Source organism: Erpetoichthys calabaricus, chromosome 1 (assembly GCF_900747795.2).
Source record: "Erpetoichthys calabaricus chromosome 1, fErpCal1.3, whole genome shotgun sequence".
Classification (NCBI taxonomy): Eukaryota; Metazoa; Chordata; class Cladistia; order Polypteriformes; family Polypteridae; genus Erpetoichthys; species Erpetoichthys calabaricus.
In genome coordinates, this window is record NC_041394.2 from 57,525,444 (window position 1) to 57,550,969 (window position 25,526).

Consider the following 25,526-nt stretch of genomic DNA (forward strand, 5'->3'; position numbering starts at 1 on the left):
GTTATCAAGACCAAAAGAATTGTATGCTAAGGTCTCGTTACATAGTAGTAAATGAGAAATAGATGCATTCTTGTAGTACCTAAACTAAAGTGTCAGGTCAGGTCAATTTGGGGAGCCTGCACTGGTACAGCACGTTGCTGCAACCCCCACATGACGAAACAGTTCAGGATCCTGGTTGTCAACCCCTGAGGCAGACATGCAGTTCAGTCCCACCCTCCAGAAATTACCATCTATAAAATTATAACTAAAACCTAATTAAAATCTATAACTAAAGTGTTACCTATTATTTTTTAAAAACTCTTCTAATACAGTAGACACCCATACTTTTTAAGCCATGACGACTAAAGTCACTTCTGGTGCCCTTCCAGGATTAGGGGCCCTGAAGCTTAAGCTTCATTATTTTCATAGTGGATCTGCCCTTGGTCATAACAGAACAGATCGCAAGTTCCATATCATGAAAATGATAACAGCCAAACATCAAGCACAGAAGGAATTCATTACAAAAGTGCTTTTTATTTTTATTTACGTTATATTAATTGGCAGGTACAAACTGTTCATTGTGTGTGAATATGGCACGTGTGTGTGTGACTGAGAGTGGTACCTGTGGTAGATTAGAGTCCAGGTCTCATTTCAGCCTTTTGCCCTTTAGGGCCCCATAACACTGAAAAGAAGTTTTTAGAACCGACTTCCTGTACCCAGTGCGGTGAGGGCTACAGTACCTGCGCAGTGCTCAAACGTACCTGAATGTTACATGCATGCATAACTTGTTTCCTTTCTTAACCACAGGCCATTTCCTTCCTTCTTAATTTAGTCTTTGTTAATAGAACCAAAAACAATTAACAGAATTTATTTTTTCCTTTTGTAAAAGATTTTCAGAGAAAAGCCAAGCAAAATGACACCTTTTATTGGCTAACCAAAAAGATTACAATATGCAAGCTTTCGAGGCAACTCAGGACCCTTCTTCAGGCAAGATGTACATTATATGATTACATCAAGATGTACAGTACAAGATTACATCTTTACATCATTACATCAGTTAGCCAATAAAAGGTGTCATTTTGCTTGGCTTTTTTCTACATTCATAATGGCTAACACGGTACAACACCCTAGTACTAAAAGATTTGCAAAAATATATAATGCTGTTGATGCTCTTACATTTGCATTTCTCTAACATTTTTATTTAATTTCTTTAGCTCTTGCTAATCTTTTACTTATAATAAATAAACGGTTATCTGTATTACATCAATCACACTTTTTAGAACATAGTCATTCATATTGCTGAGAATTTCACGGGAAAAACTACATTAATTTGCACTACTGGTCAAAAGTTTTAGAACACCTCAGTTTTTCCAGTTTTTCTTCAAATTTAATCAGTTGAAATACAATAAATGACCTAAAACGGTGAAAAGGTAAGCAGTAACCTGCCAAAGGTTTACATTTAAAGTCTAGGTTAGCAAAAACTGAAAAATGGAAATATCAGAATATTACAAAAGGGCCTTCTTCAGGGAACAACTAATAGGTTACAACCTACAGATGTTCTGAAGCAATTAAAGTGAACTAAACCTTGCAAGTTGAAGCAAACAATTTGCACAGGTGGCCCAACTTCTGTTGATTACTTAAAAACCCTCGGTCTGTCTTAAAAGAGAGTTGGAACAGAGCTCATGTGCAGTCCGACAGTTGGCTGCCTGTTCTAAATTTCCTGCATTTTGCATTGTTCACATTACATCTGCTGTGATGGTGCATACAGTAAAACTGCAAAAATATGAACAACTAACACCTTCAAGCTATTTTCAAATTGCACACAAATCACCATTAGCATGGGTTTCTTTGGTTATTCTGCATGTCACTGACTTTAGTGGTGGCAAAGTGGTTGGTGCTGCTGCTTCAGAGCCGCACAAGATTGGTGTAGGCAACAGTGAAGATCAAACATCAGCGTGCTATTGTGGTCTGTGCATTTAATAAGGCATCAAACTCATAAAAAGCTAAAATAAGTATTCACACTGGTCCAACAGAGTATTATAACAGCAAAACTACACATAAATTTGGACGTTTCAAATTCACCAACCATAATGAACACATAGTAAACAAATAAAAAAAAAACAAGATGGCAGCTTTCATGTTGAATTTCTTTCATCTCCATCTTACATTCTCATTTTTAATTTTTCTCCTGATGCTTTTGTATGTTTCACGAATATGCACCAGAGGATCACCTTCCGGGTACACCTAAGGTACATCATACTACCTCAGGATAAGAAGGGGGTTTGCCGGCTCAACAGTCCTGTCTGCCTGTTCCCTCGCAGCCTTGACAAACCACCCCTTGAGGGCAATGGAGCCAAAGATGCCCTGATCCCTTCCAGTCTGTCCACTATACAAGGAAGAGGCCCCCAGAAAGTGACAGCTCATTTGGACCTGACCTCACTGGACAGAGAGACTCTGAGAATGCCACAAGAGCAATTTAAAAGGAAATTTTCCTATCATTGTATGTGTTTGTTTAGAAGTTTTTCTTTTTGTTCAAATTAAACTGTTGGCACCCCAACTTTTCTTGGATTCAAGCTGCTACACATGTTAGCGTATTTTCCTTAGAATGAACTTGTTCCACTACAGTTCATCTTTATTCCAATAATAATGTGATAAATAGTTTATATGCTATCCTGCAGCAGACTAACAACTCTGTATTTTAGGTTAAGTGCACCTTTTTATTGTGTTTTAACTTTGACTGTATCTAAAAAAACAAAAAAAGTGTTCCAAGGGAGCCCCCTGCTGGATACAATTGTTAAAATTATGCTATGTGCAAAGAACTAATACTGTACTAATAAAAACAATAATAATTCTTTCCATTTGTATAGCACTTTTCTCACTACTCAAAGCGCTTTACATAGTGTGTGAGGAGCCACTTCAACCACCACTAATGTATAACATCCACCAAGATGATGCAACAACAGTATGCTCACCACACATTAGCTGTTAGGTGATGAGGGGGGTGAGAGATAATTAGCCAGTTAGAGGCAGGGGATGATAAGGGGGTCAGAATGACCAGGCAGTGGCAGGTACACCCTACTCTTTACAAAGTATGCCCAGGGAACTTTATTGACCACAGAGTGTCAGGACCTCAGTTTTAAGTCTCATCCAAAGGAGAGCGGCATTTTTTACAGCACAGTGTCCCCATCACTGCATTGGGACATTGGGATACACTTTCACACCACAGGGTAAGCACCACCAGCTGGTCTCGTCAACATCTCTCTGAGCAGCCATGAATCGAGGTAATTCTTGGTAGCGAGAACTAATCAGATCGCTTTTCGCTACCAAGATTCTACCAAGAATTGAAAGTTCGAGCCAATAGCAGCCCATATCGTCTACCAGGAATTGTCCATTCACAACCTGTTTCGGCTACCAAGAATTGGCCAATGACGGCTCAGTAGGCTACCAAGAATTGGCGAATCACGGCTCGTGTTGGCTACCAAAACTTGGAAAGGGCGGGCCAGCATGTTGTCAATTAATGTATTCTGCAAAAGCTTGTTCAAGTCGGCACACGCACTTTGAGATTTGCGTTTATTTTTTAACTTTCTAAAAATGTTATTCACGAGTCTCAGTTTGTGGAGATAAATAACCTTAAGTAATACAGTACATATATATTTATTTCATTTTGTCATAAAAGTTTCATAAATGTATTGATTATTGTTGTTTTACCACCCTTTGATATAGGATTACGTATGTGACATTTTGTTTGTAATCTATTAGTCTAAATGAATTATGAACGGATTGATATATTTACATTCACGTACACATTTTTAAACATTCTTGGTGCAGTTTATTATAGTGTGCAAAACGTGTAAAGAAAGATATAATGATGTATAAATATAATAAACATTGAATTGTATAATCATAGTTTTATTTTACAGAATGATCTTTAAAAATAATAATATGAAGAGCTGTATAATTATAAAAATACAAATCATAGAAAGTGAAAACTTTTTTCTTGACTTCATCTTTGCCAATTTTTATCTGAAAAGATAGAGGAACTATGTGTACATATTTCTTACAGAAGACCCAAGGAAAGTATTTCTGGTACATAAAGTCCAATAATTCTTAATGAATTACTGCAGTAAAAATTATATATATTGTGACAGTTTAAGGGTCCCCGTGACCCCTTGAACCCTTAGACCATACATCAGACACCAGGTAAAAATCCAAAGATGAATATTTATTATAATAATAAAGTGCACAAAGCACCACCACGTCACTATACTCAATAATAATCAAATAGACAATCCTCCAATCTCCCAGACGCTTAGCCACCCTGCCTCCCAACTCAGCTCAATCTTCTGGGGTTTCCCATAATCCTTTTATAGTCCATGACCCGGAAATGTTTCTGTCCCTCAGTCCATGTGACTTTCTATCACTTCCGGGTCAGGTAAAAACTTCTCCTTTTTTTCATCAGCCTGGAAGCACTTTATTTCTTCCAACCATGTGACTGGGATTTACTTCCGGGCTGTATGGAAAATAAACGTCTCTGTGTCTCCCTGCAGCGTCCCCTGGTGACCCCGACGTTATCCAGCAGGGCTGTGTATTAAAACTCCATAGTCCATGATGCCCTGCTGGAATTTGGGGCAGCTCCACGTTGCAAGGAGGGCTCCATCTAGCGGCCTGTGGGTATTGGCCGGGATGAATGGCCGGCCATATCCCACTATATATATATATATATATATCTGTAAAAATAAGTGACTGGTATGTTTTTTTATACTTAACACTAATTTCACAAATCATTCATATCAATGCTAATATAGAATAATAATAATTATAGTTATATTCTATATTAACATTGATGTTATAAAATATGCTTATAAAATATTCCTACACCTTTAATACTCAGATGATTCTAATCATGCTGTAGAACAGCATATGTCTGAACATTATCCTATGATGAAGGCTCCTGGTAGGGGCTTAAAGCTCAGGAATAAAAACTACTTTATGATACATGATTCATTTTTCTCCCTTTGTGGATCTCCAGCTGCTAATATGCAAACCGTATCACAGACCTTCGCTATATATATAATTAATTAAGTGGTGTGTGTGCTGTTTACTAGAACACATATAATTGTTTTGCGCCAAGTACATAAATTTCCCTTTGCAATATTTCCAAATATTTATTTATACCTACTTCAAATTAATTAAATGTCAGCATCAACTAGAATATATTACTTCCCAAATTTTATAAATACATACAAACACAAGGCTGTGCAATATTATTTATTCATTCTTATTGTGCTTTCATTTTTATTGTACCCCTCTTGATTATCTGTGCAGCCATCTGAGAGCTTGGTAAAGGTGCTATATAAGTAAGTGAAATGCATTATTATTTGTTATACTTATGATTCAATAGAATGGGCAGGCAGTTTGTTTAAGTGTGATTTTTAACTATGCTTGTTGTCCATGTGTTCCTTGACAAATCAATCATTCATTAAAGTTTTTTTTGTAATCATAAAAGAAAAATAAACAACTATATCTGCAATGTAGGATTCAAACCACCATTCATTGAAGAGAATGTTTTTTAAAAAAATCATTTTAGAGGTATGTTCTTCCATTCAGCAATGTGCCATGAGCGGGATTTAAACCCAGATTCCTGCGATAATTTCTGGTAGATCGCCTCTCAAAAATCACAGCTATACCTCGACTTACTGTATACACGTAATCCTCAACCCAAGCTTTTCCTGCTTAGTCTCCCAACCAAGTACTAGCTGGGCCCAGACATGCTTAGCTTCAAGTAGGTGACCTGTTCTGAAGTGTATGTGGTATGACTACTGTGAGTTTAATAAGAAAACTGTTACCAAACCCAGATGTTAGGAAAAATCTAATTCCAGGATGAAAAAGTAATAGGTATTATTAAATTATTTTACAAATAGATTTCCAAGACAGCACAGCCTAAACTAATAGGAGATGGAGATATTACAGGACCTGAAATCATTTGTGTCAATTTAGAACAGAGTTGGGAAAATAACAGTAGTAAAGAATCTGTGGCTGCTGATTAACTTTATGGACTCTAGTGCATGAACTGAATAGTACAGTCCTACTGAAGTTTACATGCAGAGATTTACGGGTAGCTGTAGAGGTTAGGCCTGTCATTGAAAATAGAGAAAATTGGACTTAGATGGTGAAAACATATTGTAGCGACCTCTGCATCAGGCTCGAAAAGAGAAGAAGTAAAAAAAAACAGACAGACATATTAAAGTCTCACCAAAAGGTTTTTACTTGAACAATCAAAAAAAAGAACGTCGAACTGGTAACCCCAAACACACACCCTTTTTAAGCACCTTCTCCAACCCCTTCTCCCATCCCAGGTCCCAGAATCCCCCCCCCCTTACCACCTAAATCAATACCCCGCTGTCAGTCTTCCGTGCTGTACTCCACCTTCCCTCAATCGGACCTAACAGTCAGTCAAAAAAAAGGCTTCAACCTGGCTGGGAAACTACAATATCAACAGCACCAAAAGAGTTCTCAATCTGGGAAAAATAAAAGGGATAAAAGATAAATGGGCATGCATATAGCTTTTCATAATGCCAATTCAGGAAGAGAATTCACAGTTCTCATGGTTTAATCCAGGTATAGGTAGCCACCTAATTTAAAAAGCACAGATTACTTGGGAACATTATCTTTTTTAAATTTGATATGTTTGTAATGAATAAAGTTGCAGTGTTCAAGTAACTTACTACAATATTTTAGTTGTAAGAGCCAAAGTGTTTTAAGTTAATGTTAATGGTATATTTACCTTAGTTTTTGCTTAATTTGAATAGAACAAAGCTTTCACATAGATAATGGAAGATTCAGTTTTACCCCCATAAGTTAACAAGTTCATAGAATGTTCTTAATGTACTGCCTCTGCATATCCCTGTGTAACAACAGAATGATCTCAGATTGTAGTTAGGCAGCCAGAAAGAAACCTGAACTGTTACATAACTGTTAGACATTAAGTGCATATAGTTTTCTGATCCAATGTACATATGTCAAATGTACATCTTAGTATATGTGACAACAAATAGAAAAAGTATATGGAGCTTGAACAATTCAGGAATACTCAATCTAAAACTTAACTTTCTAGGAAACAAATAACATAGTGGTTCAATGACTGTAGTCCCAGTATTGTAGGTCTGGCATAGAAACCTCCCAAGGATGGGATGCTGTTGTGGGTGCTGGTGCTTCTGTTGCTTCAGGTTTTGAAAATTGGACAGAGATTGCAGAGATTCTATATGTGGTATGGCTGCCTTTGGTAGATCTAGTTGGTGTAGAATTTATAGATTTTTTCTTTAAGGAATGGTTGCCATCAGTGTCAGTGGGTTCAGCTGTTGACAGTTGGCCCTTATATGCTTTGCATTTCCTACTAAGACTTGATAGCTGTTGGGCTGAAGAGCCTTTAAAGCCATGGTAGCCATTCTGTTATGACTACAAGGAGTCTGCATTCTAATTGACTGGCATGCTGTAAAGTAGAAGAAGCATGTTTACTGAGTTAGTATAATATTGTAATGGTGTGGCAGACTTTATGTGCTGAAGACACATATTTCTCAGACTTCAAAGTAAACCTTTTAGGGGATTAAATCATGGAGAGTCAGAATCTATTATTATTATTAGTATTTGGATATTATTAGTTTAGGAAGATGTTAATATTTATTTATTTATTTATTTATAATATTTATCCATCATCAACGACGCACTATAGGGTAGGATGGAAAGGGCCACAAGTTAAAAAAAGGGGATAATAACAGGCTGTGCAGGATTTGTCAAGTTTTTTTTCTTGGCTTTGTTTCTGTCCCCAAATGTTCACCCACCTTAACTTTTCCTGGCAGACTGGTAAAGAAAACCTTTACAGCCACTTAAGGAGAAAAGGGTTGACAGTTGTTTCCTTGTGGAATACGCAATTTGTCACATTCCACCATTCTGGGAAGCAATGGCTCAAAAATGGCTCAGGATGTACTGAGGACTTCTAGCTTTGCAGCCACCATTTGAATGTACAGTTGAATTGGCCAGAAGTTATGGGGTGAGTCATGTTTGTAAGCAGTACAGTACCAACCCATAATAAGACAGTTGACAAAATGAAAGAGCTCAGAGAGTATTTAGGAAAGCACCTGAAAAGAGAAGTGTGACAATTGCAGCATCCCAGCCACACTTGATAGTCACTGAGGTTTGCAACTTTTGGTTTAGCAGTAAGAAAGGATACTTGCTGTATGGCAGGTTAAAAGGTTAGCTGGGTTGAACACAAGATAAGACATTTGTCAGGCAGTATAATATTCACCCATCAAGGTGATCATAAGAGAACTGAGTTTAATTAGTAAGTTAAGAACCACCTTGAGGAGTGCAGCAATCTATTGAAGAAGCTGGGGGCCCTTTGCATTATTTTGTACAGTTAACATTATTGATGTTATCTAACTAGCAAATAATAAAGAGTAGCTTCCACAATGACCACCCAATAAAGTGTGTGATCTTTTCTTTTGCAGAAAGAAATGATGGATTGTATGGTCTTTACATGTTATTAGAGAATGGAGTGTACATTTATGTTGCTAATGGTTTTAATCCAAAGCAACTAATTGTTGTAATTCACACCTCAATCTATCCCAGTCTGAACACTTGCACTGTAGTAACAGTCAGCCGCAAAACTATGACATCTAGATTACAAAGGCAGAAGCAACATCTCTTTCATTGTAAACTAATAGGAGAACTTGTGTGCACAGGGACTGCTTCTAAGCACAACAAGCAGAGCACTTCCTGGTGTCGTCAGCTGAGCTCTCTTTCAATCAACCCTCATAGTGCCACCACTACACTACACTCCACCCCACCCCACTCTACCCATCAACAGTGCAAATTATGCCAACTACGCCAAGTGTTTTGAATTGGAATTTCACTATGATCCATCTAAGTTCAGACATTTGCACTGTGGTAACAGCCAGCCATGAACCTGTGAGATATGAATAAGTAAGGCCCTCAGAATTAACTCCTCTTTCACTGTGACCTAATAGGAGAACTCGTCTGTCTATGAACTGCCTCCAAGCACTACAGGCAGAGGTCTTCTTGGTGACATCAGCTTAGCTCTCACTCAGCCCCCACCTTCTCCACAGCATTGCCACTACAGTGATTTACGTACATGCGTACTGGTATACTTGCGGCCATACCAGCTGAAGTGATTTGCCCTTGGTAACACAGATAAGCAGTTAGGAGTGATTGTTGGTTATCAGTACGTTGGCATGACTATTTGCTGTATCTTACCTCAACCCACAAATGCAAATTTCAGAAAAAAACTTGTACAAGTTTTCTGTTATTAAGAACTGTTAACATAACTCCTATTCTAGAAAAAGCTATACCCTAATAATCATGTTATTCTTTTATTTTAATAATCTGTGCTTTATAACCTCTAACTTCTGGTTTCTACATCTTGATGGGTCTGGCTGTCCCTCGGCTAAATACACCAGCTGGTGTGATTACCTATCCGTAGTTCACAGGTTTTCTTCACCAATCAGCACCACCCAACTTGAAGTGGATTTAATGTTTAAAATTATTAAGAAAAAGTTCAGTGAAGTAGAAAGTTTTAGTCAGCCAGAGGAGAGAAGATGCCCAACAACTACCCTATATCATGAATTATGGTGATGTTTCTCACAACAGGTATGAAGGTTTCTTAAAACAGAGTTCAACTTTGTATATTTTCTCCAAGAGCAGCCTGATGGTGGAGTGATTATCACTGTAGTCTCTTGGACCCAGAAGTTTGAATCCCACATCACACAGCTGTCTGTGTGAAGTCTGTCTGTTTTTGCTACGCCTGCATGCACTTTAGTTTAATTGGTTACTCCACATTCGCTTAAGTGTGAGTGGGTTTTGTGATGGACAGGTCCCTGTACCGAGCTGTTTTCTGCCATGCATGCTGAGTCCCTTAAATGTAGTTCTGCATTTGAGAACTGCATTTATTTTTTTCTCTCTGGCCCTGTAGGAGCCCCATTTCCATGGGTTTTTACATTAACCAGTTTTGCTTTTAATCAATGATTGTTAACTTGGTGACTTGGTTCTGCTCACAGTTTGTAAAAACAGAAATATCAGTCTCTTTTTGGGTTACCTGTTAAAGAAGTTAAAGACAAATGTGTGTATTTTTTATCAAAATAAGCTTTTTTTCCCATATTTTCACATCTTTTTTTAGTAATATTTTCAAAAATGTCCTCTTTGTGGGGACCAAATTCAAGTACAAATAAGTTGTTTTTTTCTGGTCCAGCATGGTATCATGTCAGCTGTGTTTACTACCAACAGGAAAAGGTAAGTAGAGGCAATAATATAGACTCAAGTAGATACTAAAATAAAAATGGAATGTGAAGGATGCCCAATCATTAGACTTGTTCATTAATACTTGGACAAAAATTCACAAAGTGAGCATCTCCAGTCTTCCACTTTGCTGTTTCCAGTCGATAAATCACTGTATTCCATTAGCACCAGTCTTCGGACTGATTAATAACATGGAGTTAACATGAAAACCAGTAACCTGGTAAACAGCAGGGCAAAATTTTCAGAGCCCTTGGTTTTGGGTTTTAGGAACTCTCTCTGAGTGGACCAGGAGTTGTTATATCTCATTAGGGTTCAAAATGACCAAATGTTTGGAGTAGGGATGGGCAAGCAGCCCAAAAGTCTATCCTTTTAAATGATTTAGAAGAAAATAAGTGGTGCAGTCCATCTGGAAAGCATGGGGACACACCACAGAAATGTGGTCTCTTTGATTTAGTGATGGGTGCTAATCCAAGAACAACACGATCAACTGGGAATTTTCAAAGCCATTCTGCTGGATGAAAAGAAAGTCAATGAAAGAGCCTGACATGCTGTAAGAATCGGTAAAGTATGTTGCTCTCATTCAAAAATGGATCCTGATGGAATCAGGGAGAGTCATGCGTCACAGGGCCTGATCACGTACACACCTACGCTCACATAAAGCCAAATAAGAATTGCTAATTAACCTAACAAACACTTATATGGGAAGAACCTGCAAACTCTGCACAGAACAGGATTCTAATCCATGGGGCTGAACTCATAAGGTAGCGTCACTAACCACTGTGCTATCCTGCCACCCTATTTATATATTACTATGGTATGAAATGCGTAAGTCTCTAACACTATTGCAATTAAACAATGTACTGAATCAAACCCTAGTCCCTCTTGTGGGTTTGGACATCCCCTTTGTATTTATGAGTGTGACATTTTTGCTTTCTGTATAATACTTTACAAGCTGATTTGTGTTTTATATCATATAAAATATGTATTTGAATATATTCTAGTTCCTAATGGTGCAGGTTGGTTATTCTGTACACTTTATAATACTACAACTGCTACTACTACTAAAGTACAACACTGGAGTTAAAATGGTCCATGTGGACAATAAGGAGCTTACCCCCTAGCATATGGTGTTTCTAATAATTTAAGAAACAATGGCAAAGAAGAGAGAGATTGACATGTTATAGGCATGGGCAAAGGAGGTTGTCTGCTCTCTTTAGGTTTTAAGAATTTGCTAAAGTATGTTTTTGATAAATTTTCGGATACTGGGGCTTCCAGATTGCAACAAAATATGAGATTATTTAAAGGACAACCCAAAACTGGCACCATGTGACATACAGGAGAAGCATAAATGGCTACAATAAGTAAAACAGGCGGTCAGGAGTAGAGACTGGAAAGGCCTGACAAGGAATGGTTTAGGGTTAATGACGGGAACCTCAAGCAGAAACCCACATTATAATCTCAGAGAAGTTTAGTGCAAGCTTGTTAGGCCTGTGAACATGTATCGACAATTTTAAAAGTTCAGTGTTTAGTGGATTAACATTACATCATATTCTCAAAGCTGGTTAATCCACTTCAGGGTCATGGTGGTCTATAGGACATTCTGGTTGCCCTGGTCAAAGAAGTGGATCCGGCCCACACTGTAATTCTTTTTCAGAAATTATCTAATGAAAACAATAGATTTATCACATGTGTAAATTCTTACAAGATAAATATAGCAAAATAACACTGGTATAGGTTGGCATAGGCTAGTTGTTGTCAGGTTTAGTCATGGGAGACCCCAGTGGCAGCATGCAGTTATTAGTCACTTTCAAACATTTTTATAGCAGTTTAGAAATTACAAACTGGATTTACTTTTGCATTATTCAATAACACATTACACAAGCAGTTTTGTGTTGCATTAGAATAGCTTTCCTTCCTTATTTTGTCTTTAATATTTTTTTTCTGATATTTAGCACAAGTATTCAATTTCATTTGCACCAGTATTCATTTCACTCTTTGTTAATTGTCAGTACCCAAACACAAGTATGGAAGCATACAAAATAAAAAATAAAAAGTAAAAGAAAAAGAAAATGAAAATGAAAAAAGAGACAAAAGTTTATAAAGCTATGGTGGCAAAAATACAAATATTATCATATTTTTTGAATAATATAATGAATATATGACAGTGCTGAGCCTTTCACAGTACAGAATAACAGCAAGAAAAGCCCACCTAGTATAATAAATTAGATTAATCTGCCGGAGGAGTAGCACACTGAGCCACTGGTATAAGGCATATTGTAAATGGCTGCAATCTTGACTTACCAGTTCAAGGAATGTGAATACCATTGCTGCAGAAGCCACCTGGCATATGCCATAGTCTGGTTATGTGACGTATAAGTGAGTTTCTCAGTATCAACAAAAGTCAGGGGCATTTTCCCCTGGAAGAAAGGGCAGAATTGTCCTCTTCAAACATTTAGAAAGAAAAAAAAGAGTAAAATAACTTAACATTAAAAAGTATTATTATTTCTCTGCACCCAGAGTGAGGGTTACTAAAGACGACTATGTAATGTACTGTATGCAGATTCTCAAAAAATAAAATATATCTGGATAATCACTTATCTAGTAAGCACACAACCTCAACCTCAATATATTAATTAATTCATACTCATTCACAATTTCCTACTTCCAATTAGATAAATGCAGCAAGTTGAAATGATTTTGTTTCAAATTTGAACTCCTGTCGGATTGCCTAAAAATGTAAGCTGCAAGGGGGAGAGTTTTATTTTAAATAGAATTCTGAAATAATGTAAGGCAAATGACAACAGACAACAATTCATAAAGATAATTTTAACTTCCAAAATATCAAACTTATCCTTTAAGCAAATAAGATAATGATGTGTTGCCAAAGTGTGGCCACTGCTGTGCCTCTCTGAAGTGCGTAACACCGGGAATGCCTTCAAATACTTAAACAGTACAGACTACTCATTATGGAATCTTTTAGAACCTTTTTAATTAACTTACTAGAATAAGTAAATTGTGTATATTAGGCAAGTATAGTAAACAGAAGGCTGCATGTTATCTAAATCCTGATCTCATATTTATGGTGGAGTGGACAATCCACTTGACTGTCCCGAGAAGATAATTGTGCCAAATGATACATGAATTCAGATGGCACAGAAATTCAGGGAGATAGATGCTGGAAAAATCATACCAGTTTTCATGACTTTCCTTATCTATTTGACCATACCTTTGCCCTTTCTCTTTTTACATTTACTTTTTGTCTCTTGTCTACAAGGGGGCATTCAAGAATGATGAAAAATCTTGTTTTTTTGGTAACAAAGGTCAGCCATCACTTAGCACCAAGAAGTTGATACAGCAAGCAGTGCTGCCTCCCCCGGTTTAATGCCCAGGTCTAGTACCCTATGCATGAAATATATACATTCTCCCAGTGCTTGTGTTTAAAGATGTGCTATTAATTGGCAAATCTAAATCATCTCTGTGTGTGTGTAATTAAATGGCATCCCAAAGAGTTCACTAACCAGACAATGCAATAAAAAATGCCTGCTTAAACTTTCATATCAACACATAGAGAGATCCATCCAATTAATTGCTTTACAGTACAAAAGCAATGATAAATAAACATTTTGCTTGTGAGTAGCACTGTGGTGCTGTGTTAGTGCTGATGCCCCAAATCCTCTCGTGTGCAGCTTGCATGTTCTCCCAGTGTTTGTGGGTTTCTTCCAGGTGCTCCAGACATGCAGGTTAAGTGAACTGCTGATGCTAAATTGGCCCTAGAGAGTGTTTGGTGTGTGTCTTCTCTGTGGTGGACTGGCGTCCTGTCCAGGGTTTGTTCCTGCCTTGCACCCTATGCTAGTTAGGATAGGCTCCAGCCCCCCAGCAACTCTAGTCTAGATTAAGAGGGATAGAAAATGACATGATGGGGCAGTTTGGTTATTACATTGACCTAGACTCGCTGAGTTAGATGTACAATATATACATCCTGAGACAACCATGAGTGAAGTTTAAAACTGAGTGGGAACAATTAGATGGCTCACTGACTGTCACATTTCTAAACCAATCCAACACCTTGTGAAAGTGGCGTTTAAAGTATTGTCAGTGATTTTAAAATGCAAAGAGCAACTGAGTTCTTATTCGCCTGATCTGAAAGAGAACAACCTTTTATGATAAACTGTATACAGCTGAGAAGTCTTCTAAAATGGCCATAAACTGTTGCAAGTGAAAACCTTTTCTGTAAAATCAGTTTACCCATTGGTATATGAATACATGGAGGTATAAGTGAACGATACATTGCTGCAGATGCTGTGTGTGCTCTCTGTTGTTCAGTTACGATGGTGGTGTCGGAATCGGTGTAAAAATGAAAGAACTGGCAACTAAGTTTGTGAAAATATGAATTAAAAAATATGAAAATGAACTAAATGGTGTGTTATGCTCTGTCAAAAACACTGCAAATAAGACAGCTGATACCAAAGAGCCGCAGGGGATGCAGATTTCAGAACTCAAAACACCCGAATCACTAAGTCTCCCCAATGACACCAGCAGAAGCACGGACAAGGATGCACAGCCTCCACCTTCTAAACGAATAACTAAAGAAGTTAACATTACCGTCTAACTGGAAATGCAAACATGCCATGCCAGAATATAATGGCAGCATTTTAACACTTAGTACACCCAAAGACCACAATTCTACTGTAAACTGTATTTGCTGTTGTTATGCTATATAGTGATGCAATAGTCAAAATGAGACAAAGATATCTTAGAAGACAGAAGCACTTCTCAAATTCGTGGAGCCCAGTAGCTGCGGTGGTTTATCTGTGTGTGTGCCGTCTGTCTCTGCGCTCATTACAATGTACAAAGAAATCACAAAGCTGCAATTATCTTGTGCTACTAAACTCCATAATTTTAGTTTTTGATTTTCTCTCCATGTCAAGCCTTTTGTTCAGTTTCTTTTGTTCTCTCCCTGAACTCCTGCTGGTTTTAAGTGCAGAAACTTGAGAAATTGGGCGGTGGATGTTTCAGGAAGAAGCCCTGCGGCTGTGGCCTTTGAAGAGGCAGATCTCACTGATGTACACTACAAACCTTTAAATGGGTTGCCCCCAGACATATATTCTCGTTTGATAACACACATATCTGGTTCCGTAGTTTGACCTAACATCCAACTGGCCTTCTTAATAGCTTATCTACCACTTCAGCTGATTTGTTTATCAAATGCAAACTTGATTATCTTAATGTTTATATTCAGTATCATATATATGCTTATTAAAAAATCACCAGTTCCAGCACTGATTCCTAAGGGATAATGGATTTGTGTCATCTGTTGTGGACTGGCACCCTGTCTAAGGCTGGCTTTTTGCATGTTCCCAGTGCTGGCTGCAGCCCCATGACTAAGAACAGGAATACATAGGTATGGAGATGCATGGACTAGTAATAACTATGCAGAGATACCATTTAAATAATCAACTTTGGTTCCATGTTGCCACTGCAACATGCAATTTAGTTGTATAAAGAATGAAAGACTTTGGCACAAACATCAGTCCAATTCTGCATTAAAATTTCTTTTTGAATCGTGCTCCAACACCCTTCTCTGTTGAACACACATAACAAAATCAGCACATGCTCATCACATTTTTGTGATCCTTCATATTTTTAATGGGAAGACAAGTCTCATTTCACATTGACACAACAGTACAGGAAGATACCTCTAAGAACTGATGGAATTCTGCAAATCTCAGTTTCATGCTATGAAGTAATCAGTACATGGCTTCCTTTACACCACATTACCCACTATTGATTTTGCTGTAAGGCAGAAGCAAACCTAAAACTAGCCATTGTTTGTTAGGTAAGCAAATATGTTGAAAAATAGTCAGTGCCATGTATGGTAACACCATGAAACATTACATGGGTCTGTTCAGGTTTTTTTTTTTTTAATTTCATGTAATATTTATATTTTTATATTTGGTAAAAGAAAGTCCATAGCATGATGTTGATGAAAATTATTTATAAATTGGCACAGAGTGTAATAAAATTTATATCTTCATTTACTTTACATATGACTGTTGCATGTATGCATTTTCAGTTGGTACAAGTAAGTAAAACATTTATTACAACTTGTACACCGATAAGGGGTCTCTCCTGTGTGGATTCGTTTGTGGCTTTTTAAATCTCCCGAACGTCTGAAGCACTTCCCACATTCACTACAAGGATAAGGGGTCTCTCCTGTATGAATCCTTCGGTGTATTTTTAGTGTGCTCGATTGACTAAAACTTCTGCCACAGTCACTGCAGGAATATGGAGTCTCCCCAGTGTGAATTCGCTGATGTTTCTTCAAGACATCTTTGCTTTTGAAACTTTTTCCACAGTCATCACAAGAATATGGTGTTTCTCCAGTGTGAATTCTCTGGTGTTTTCTCAGGGCACCAGACTCACTGAAGCCTTTACCACAATCGGTACAAAGGTATGGTGTCTCCCCTGTGTGTATTCTCTGGTGCTTTTTAAGGTCACCTTTACGCCTAAAACTCTTCCCACACTCTGTACAAGGAAATGGGGTCTCTCCACTGTGAATTAGCTGATGCTTTTTAAGAGCTCCTGACTCTTTAAAACGTCTTCCACATTCAAGGCAGTCAAATGGGGTTTCACCAGTATGAATCCGCAGGTGAGTTTTGAGATTACCAGATTTTCCAAAGCGCTTTCCGCAGTGAGGACAACAGTAAGGTCTATCTTGTTTATGAATTCGCTGATGCTGACGAAAGTAGCCCACACGAGTAAAACATTCGCCACATTCGGTGCACTGGTATGGCGTTTCTGAGGAACCAACATGATCCAGATGGGTATCCTCAAGGTGTTCCCTGAGAAGCTGTTCATTCATGAAGGAGATTTCACAGTAAACACACGTAAAGGCTGGGAATTCTTCATCGGTGTCCACTGCATGATCATATCATAGTGACAAAGAAAATACAGAAGTACAACATTAATTATATTATTGAACTAAATCAAGTAAGTGCATATTCAATTTGAAATATAATCTGTTTAATAATGACTCTGCTACATCTTTTTCAACAAACTTCTTATGTGCCATCAGTTATGGGACAACATCCAAAGAAGATCCACAGGGTATGCATGTGAACCTTTCCTAATCAGCAAAATGAAAAGAAATAAATGCTTGAAATATATCACTCTGTGTGTAATGAATCTATATAAAATACGAGTTTCACTTTTTGAAGTGAATTACTGAAATAAATTAACTTTTTGATGATATTCTAATTTATTGACATGCACCTATAAATATTTCAAGATGACTAAGATATTTGGTTAAATAAATTAGTCATTATCTTCAGTGCAGGTAGATGTAAAACAATCAATTAGTCAAGCAGATACATGCAGGTGATGGATTACAAATGAGTTCTGTTACTGTGGACATTCGCAATCCAACTTTGTATTTAAGTCAATACCTGCAATGAAAAATCTCCATTAATGAATGCATTTTTTTTACCATTTTATAAAAAAAGATTTTGAATGTATTAATAAATGACATTAAAGATAGATAGATAGATAGATAGATAGATAGATAGATAGATAGATAGATAGATAGATAGATAGATAGATAGATAGATAGATAACTTTATTAATCCCAAGGGGAAATTCACATGCTCCAGCAGCAGCATACTGATAAAAAAAATAATAATAAAGCAGTATTACTGTACGTTAATTCACAACACATAAATAATTTGAACTAAGAGTATGCAACATGGACATGTACAGTACATCAACTACTGTATATGCTTAAACAGCCTTCAGCTTTTGATAATGGGAGAATACCTTGTGGAGTTGAAAAAAGCTTAGTGAAATCCACCGCTAACTGATTATTGTGAGACAAGTGCTTAGGAATCCCTCAGGATCCCTTCTGACTCTCATCGGCTATACTCCCTGAGTCAGGGGGGCTGTGACACATACATAGGATGCTGGGAATTACAAGAAGTAGGCCCTACTTCTCATCTAATTGCTGATCGAGCTGCTTGCCTGCAATTGAGTTTGCTGCACGCACTGCTGTGGACAATCACTGACACGTGTGAACAAAAGCATAAGATGGCTGAAAATGGTGACAAAATAGATACCGTACTAGATGGTGTTACTAATGGGTGTGATGTATTCATCCATGTCAAAACTAGTCTGAAGTCAGTAGTTGAAAATGAATTGAGATTTAGTGGAAAAGAAAACATTTGGGATTTTACGTGCTTATTTATATCTGAAAGTCAAGATCAACATAACATAAAACCTACCTTAACTTTGATAAAGGAATAAGTTTCATAACCAGAGGTTAGATCTTCTTACACATATGTAAAAACAGAAACATGCATTGCAGATGGTGTTTTGCATGTATAAATAAAATAGGCATATGCTTATTACTAAAGATGAATAAATAACGTGTGTCAAAAAATACTAGTGAATGGATCATGCAGCCATAATAGCTGTTTGAAGAACATCATCTGTTTCACTCTTTGACAAGTTAATCAGTAATCAGCACTACAGGTTCAATTATTCATTGAATTTGTCACTCGCCATGTCAGATCCCACTACATAGGTTTGCCTCCCACATTCAAAAGAGACTCAATGAAAAATGCACACATGCTACTTGTATATTCTAATTTTGCATTAACATACAATCAGCCTTAGTTGTTAATTAAGAAAATGGATATTTTACACTTAATACGAAGAAAATTGAAAATAATAAACTTAACAGTTTATATACGCATGTCATATTAAGTTGGACAGGACATTTATGCGAGACTTATTCATGTGTAATTAAAAAGAACAGCAGCTAACAGAAGCAGGTAAAGTAGTGCTGAATAGAAGCAGCAGACTGGGTGATCTGTTTTTTAAGAGCATGGAATATTGCTTCTGCATTGATCAAACTATCAGTTTTACTTACATTCCAGTTTGCCATCCTCCACAACGTGAACATGCCCTAACTGGTCAATGTGCTCTGCATACAGATCAGATTCAAGCCCGAAATCTTCCTGTTTTACAAGGGCATCTTCCCCTTCGTGAGATTCTTCACCCTTTCCTTGGTTGTTCACAGACGTATCTTGCGCATCCATTAAGCCTTCTTGAAAGCACAGTGGTTGTCTGGCGGGGACCCGCTTTTGATCTTCATCTGCTGTGACAGATGCCCACTCTGGATTTTCGGTCTTAATAGACGGCGGAATTTTTAGACCGCCACCGGTGTCCATCGGAGGGGGGCGAAGTGATACCTAGAGATACACAACGGTCATTTTTCAATTGACATAAATATAACTAGTTTCCCATATGTATTTTCACCATTTTTATAACAATTTCATCTTATGTTATCTATTATCAGTTCTACTATTGAAATTAAAACCGGTTATTACAAAGCAAAATGTGCACATGCATATCACTAATTGTGTTGTTTTGCACTTTAGAATATTTGTATGCTGTGTTCACATCTTCATGTATGACACCTGACCTGGGCAGAAGGATCTCATCAGTACATCCTAGTGTTTAAGCGGTTCACATTTATACTGCAATCGTTTAAATATAACGTGAAAACCTTCCACATTCTGAAATAATCTGGACTGTGCCCGTTGTACCGCACAGCAGTCTTTCCCGTTTAAACGTGGAAAACTGCAAACAACTGTTACCAAAAATGGCACACTAACCCTATAACGTTATTATGTTAGTAGCAGGCACACGAGCAACACATTTTAAGTAAAATCAAAATGGTATTTCTTTCTTGAATACTTTTCATATGCACGTCGATATGTATTATGTTAAATATGATAAGGCATACAAACATAATATTTAACAAAAATTCCATTTTCAACCAGTAAACGAGGCTTTCTAAATACGTACATTCATAAAACGATTTGGAAGATAACGTGCAAGACTCTTTTCGAATCCACGGGCTTCAAAGACGTCCATGAGCTATAACGATTATAAACACAATAAAATATGCCTAATTTCTGGTGTTCTTTATGAAAACTGAAAACGGCTTTAAGGTTAAATAAAAATAAAAGTATTTCCTCTCTGGCTGACCTGTGCAGCATCCTTATTGGCCAAATTAATGAAATTACGCCGTAATGATTGGTCAATGTGCCGGAAGCGAACTGTCACTCATATGCTTAGCCCCGACTCCGACACCATTTTGGCTCAGAGTTAACAAGGGTATGTCCGTAATCAACTATGCGATTATGTTTTCAACAAAAGATGTATGTGAATTTTAATACTTAAGCATTTTCTGTGTAGTGGTTATAGTAATATCATCTGGACTATCTATCCGACAGTATCTCCGTTTATTATGTAAGATTTCTTCGGATCACGTGAAATTAACTAGAAGGCTTAAAATGGAAACTACACCTGTATGACGTTAGATTTTAACCATTTGGGGTTACCGAGTCTTTTTTAATTTCACCTTCGCTTTTAATATTCTGTGGTAGTTTGTAGCTAGTGAAAACAGTGTCAACGTTCAAGGGAAATAAATAAAACGATATTTCTGTTTCTTAGACCTTTTTGATTCTTCTTTCTCCTGTTATTTCACATTGTACATTGCATGCCTTTCTTTACTTGTGTAGCCTTTTTACTTCTCGTACGTACATTTTCTGGACTCTCTTAATCAAAGTAAGTTATGAGGAGCCGAGAGGTCCAGTCGTGGACGTGGTCCACGCGCGCAAGCACACCAAAGAATATTCTGTAATATGAATACATTCAGGCTGTTGGAGAAAAACCCATGCAGATACAGGAACAAATATGTCAGCTCCACACCGATTGCGACTGGGTTGAAATTAGAACCCAACCAACTGCAGGTTCAAGGTAACAGTGCTATATGCCCGTTGCTGTTGTGTTCATCTGTTACTAGTAGCAAGTGTGAAGAAGAATGGAAGTAACAAAGCTTTTCGAATGTATTAGTAATGAGTTCATGTTTCATACCATGACAGTTCAAAATAAAATACATACAACTGTGGGTTGGAAACAAAAATCCTGAAAGAAAAAACAAAACCACACAGAGACACAAGGAGGATGTGCAAACTCCGCTTAGACAGAGACGGAGCCAGAAATCAAACAGTCACTTGGAGGTGCGACTCAAGAGCACTGGCCACAGTGCCGCCATTCTGCCTGTTTCTTCAAAAACACATTTTAAAAAGGAACATTTTAACACTTGCACCATGGAAATTAATTTATAGATGTATGAACATTTTAGAAGTAATGGAATATATTTACAAATTGTTCCATAAAATGCAGGACAGTTTAATATCAAAAATTAAAACCAATAGGCAATGTAATGAATCCTCCTTGGTGGCTGAGTTAAGGGTACACAAGAGCAGAAGCTGAAAGGGAAGCTGCAGTTCCTAGAAGGAAAATACAGAAGAATATTGCAAATAATGCAAGAGACAATCCAAATAATTTCTTAACAGTATTTTCACAGTTGGGAATGAGTATGATGGCAAATTGTATCAAAAGCTGTTTGTTGAAAATGTAGTTTACAATAAAACAAACAGAAAATTGACTCTGTGTTATTCCAAAGGTTTCACCACTGAAGAAGTCAATAATATTCCAATTGCCCTCAGGAATATACAGTAAGATTCATAGACCAGTTTAATTCAGTTGAGGTTCAAGAACACATCTGGGCATCTTTGGGCACAGAACATGAACAACAACATTTACTTCTATAGCACATTTTCATACAAAGATTGGAGGTCAAAGTGCTTTACAACATGTCAAAGAAGTGGGTTTTATTGTTTATTCCAGATTTAACAAAAATCAGAGTTTGCTTTGCAGCTTTGATTCAACAGAATATTTCACATAACACAAAAGAAAATGGCATGGACAAAAATGATGGGACCCTTACCCTAATATTTTGTAGCACAACCTTAAGAGTCGATCATTGCAAACAAGTAATTCCTGGAGCTCTAAATGAGACATCTGCACCTGTCAACAGGTAGTTTGGCCCACTGGGCCTGAGCAAACTGCTCCAACTGTGTTAGCTTTAAAGGGGGCCTTCTCCAGACTGCATGTTTCGGTTCTTTCTACAGATGTTCAATAAGATTCAAATCAGGGCTCATAGAAGGCCACTTCATAATAGTAATATTTTGTACTTAGCCATTTTTGGGTGCTTTTAGCTTTGTGTTTTGGGTCATTATCCTATTGGAGGATCCAGGCACTGCAACTGAGACAGAGCCTTCTGACACTGGGCAGTATGTTTCACTCCAGAATATCTTCATAGTCTTCAGATTTCATTGTACCCTGCACTCAAAGCACCCCATGCCAGATGCAGTAAAGCAGACCCAAAACATATCAGAGCCTCCTCCATGGTATGGTGTTCTTTTTTTGAAAAGATTCATTTTTCATCTGTGGAGACAAAGCTGATGTGACTTGCCAAAAATCTTCAGTTTTGTCTCATCTGTCTAAAGGACATTTTCCCAGAAGCACTGTTGCTTGTCAATATGCATTTTAGCAAATTCCTGTTTGGCTTTTTGATGTGGAGTCCTCCTGGATCTTCTGCTGTTGAGCTCATTGTCACTCAGAATGTGACAGATGGTTCAATCAGACATTGATGGACCTTGACTTTGGAGTTCAGCTTGTATTTCTTTAAAAGTTGTCCTTGGCTTTTTGTCTACCATTCTAATTATCCTTCTGGCCATTCTGGCGTTGATTTTCCTCTTATGGCCACATCCAGGGATGCTGGCTCCACTCCCATGGACTGCAGTATTTACAAATGTCACAGGAACATCAAAACCATCATTGGAGATGGTCTTACAGCCTTTGCCTTTCTTTAATATGTTTGTCTATAATTTTCTATCTGATCTTCTCAGATAACTGTGTTCTTTGCTTTCTCTGTCCCCTGTTCAGTATGGAACTCATGATAATACCAAACAGCACAGTGACTGCCTTTCTCCATTTAAATAATCTGAATAACTGATGGCATGTGATACTAAATAAGAAAACAGTTTCAAAAACACTCTTATTCAATTATTTATGATATTTTGTAGGGGTACCAACAAACCTGTACAGATAATTTTAGAATATCTTTCTAGAGTAAGCAATACTTTATCTCTTGTCACAGTTGCTTTGCTTTACTTGACATATCAAAGGCATGCAGGTACAGATGGGACAATTGCTTTTCACTTAATCACTTTTCAGGAGGAATACGGCAGTTTTTCAGTGAGCTGTAAGGAGACCAAGTCCTTTGTTCATGGCTGTAGCTGCAGCCATGTTAGTATTGTTGCAGGCAGATTTTGTGTTATAAGTAAAAACAATGGAAATGTAAGTAAGACTTTAGCTTCTGCTTACTGTGGCATGAGCTGGTAAGTCAAATAGTTCCTTCACAACTCAGAGTCAGTGATTGGGCCCACAGTTTAAAAGCTAGTCTGGGACAACAAAAAGGGGAGGTACGAATGGAGATGGAAGAAAGAGAGAGGGAGAGAGACAGGACCAGGAAGGCCTATGCTATGAGGAATGGCAGCGCTCGACAGGGCTGAAAAAACATTATTCCTATTGAGTGATACTGGGGAGTAGGAGCAGCCCATTATGCTGTGCCTCCCACAGAGGCAGAAGGACTGGTGTCAGGAAACGTGTGCGGCACAATATGGACATTTTTAGTGGAAGGATTTCTGCCTATGTGATTTTAATGTATTTTTTAAGGCATATTTATTATTTATTGGACTTTTTAACCTCCACATTTCACTTTATTTTTATGGATTATTTATTTATTTATGGATGTGCACTACACTGAATTAATTTTGCACACTGTTTGGATTTGTTAGAATAAAGCTCATCATTTTTTCACCAACCCCTGCCGACTGTTTAACCCCAGTTACTTTATCGGTTCAAGTGTTGCCAGGGAGAGTGAAGCCAACTTTGACCATCACAAGGGGCTGTAGCGTGTCTGAAAGCACTAGTCACAGGGATATTACACCAGCAGGGCACACTCGTATTTCTTCATGTAGGATGAATTAAGAGTCGGCAGTTAATCTGAATCGCATAATCTGTGGCAGAAAATTAAGACAACAATTAAACAAAGTCCCAAGAACATGTAGAAAACATGCACTGATAACAGACTGGAAAAGGAATCCAGTTTCCTGGAGCTGAGAGGCAGCAACACTATGCATTGTGTTAACCTTAATAATTCGATTCAATTTAATTTGCTGTCTTTATACTGAAGAGTACAGAAATATCGAATGTGCCATGTCCTGGCTAAACTCATCCTGCTCTCTTCTAATTAGAAGACGTGCGTGTTCTGCTTCATTGTAATTTAAAAAGAATTGTTCAAATTCAGAAATGTATTAATGCAATATCACTGGCAAAGAAACACTCATCCCAAGGATCTCACATCCTCTCCCATTCATGTCCACACACAGTTAAGCAACCAACACTGGGGCCTCTAAACCAGAAGTGAAACCTTTTCAGCTTTCCACAAGGGAATGAGCAATGGAGTTCTCTTTTAGCACAGTGGGAGAAAAGTCATGAATGTAATCCAAGAACCTGAATTTGATCCCTGCTGCTGCAGCCATCTCAGGGAGGACATGGGGCCGAAAAAGTAAGAATATCAGCCCGAGTGAATTCCTCAACAGATACGTCAGTATCTACCTATCATATAAACATGCTGGCTAAATCAATTTGTAGAGGAATTCTCACTTTTTTCTTAACATTACAAATGCTCAGTATGCAACCCTTGTGCTATCAATGGTTGACACAGTCACCTTAATGCATTCTATCATTTTCTCAAAGCTGGATCTAAAACACAAGGTCCTCTGATATGTCCCCACAAGACAAAATAGAACTGTATTATATTTGGAGATCAGGGTGACTGATCCAAAGGTAGGCCATTGGTTTAGACAGAACACCCATTGAGGAACCTTCAGACTTCATGATGGAAGCAAGACAGAGGTCCATTCTGCTGAGAAATAAAGGCGCTGGAGTCTTCATGCAGCTGTGGAAAAAAAATCCACTCTGTCAGTTTCTCCACATGTGGTCTCTGTCACAACCTCATCTGTAAAGAATGGCTTAAAGACACACATGTCAGATATGGCAAAAGATTTTTTTCTATGCAAATCTCTGTTCAATTGTAAAATGTGAATCAACCCAGATAGTGTTTTTTTAAACATTATCTGGGTTGATTCTTAGGAACTTAACTTTTGTGTTTTCAGCACATTATACTATTGAACACGAAAGAGATTTGCCAAAAATAAAAATCTCTTCTGCCATATCTCAAATGAGTGTCTTCAAGCCAT

General features: G+C 37.6%; 1 protein-coding gene across 1 annotated transcript; it reads right to left on the minus strand.

Annotated features, from left to right (window-relative positions):
- Positions 1-15,838: 15,838 nt before the first annotated feature.
- LOC114650513 (zinc finger protein 501-like) lies at positions 15,839-20,372 on the minus strand. Its single transcript, XM_028800182.2, has 3 exons — positions 20,152-20,372; positions 19,211-19,532; positions 15,839-17,205 (listed from the first exon to the last, which is right to left on the minus strand). Exons 1-3 carry the CDS (start codon positions 20,218-20,220, stop codon positions 16,328-16,330), a joined length of 1,269 nt encoding a protein of 422 aa, XP_028656015.2. The 5' UTR covers positions 20,221-20,372; the 3' UTR covers positions 15,839-16,327.
- Between the last annotated feature and the right edge of the window lie 5,154 nt (positions 20,373-25,526).

Coding starts and splice junctions, on each gene's coding strand:
- LOC114650513 (XM_028800182.2), bottom strand. CDS start 20,220: ATGGACGTCTTTGAAGCCCGTGGATTCGAAAAGAGTCTTGCACGTTAT. Junction 19,533..20,151: donor TTCCAAATCGTTTTATGAAT/GTACGTATTTAG, acceptor GTGTATCTCTAG/GTATCACTTCGCCCCCCTCC. Junction 17,206..19,210: donor GGAGGATGGCAAACTGGAAT/GTAAGTAAAACT, acceptor ATGATCATGCAG/TGGACACCGATGAAGAATTC.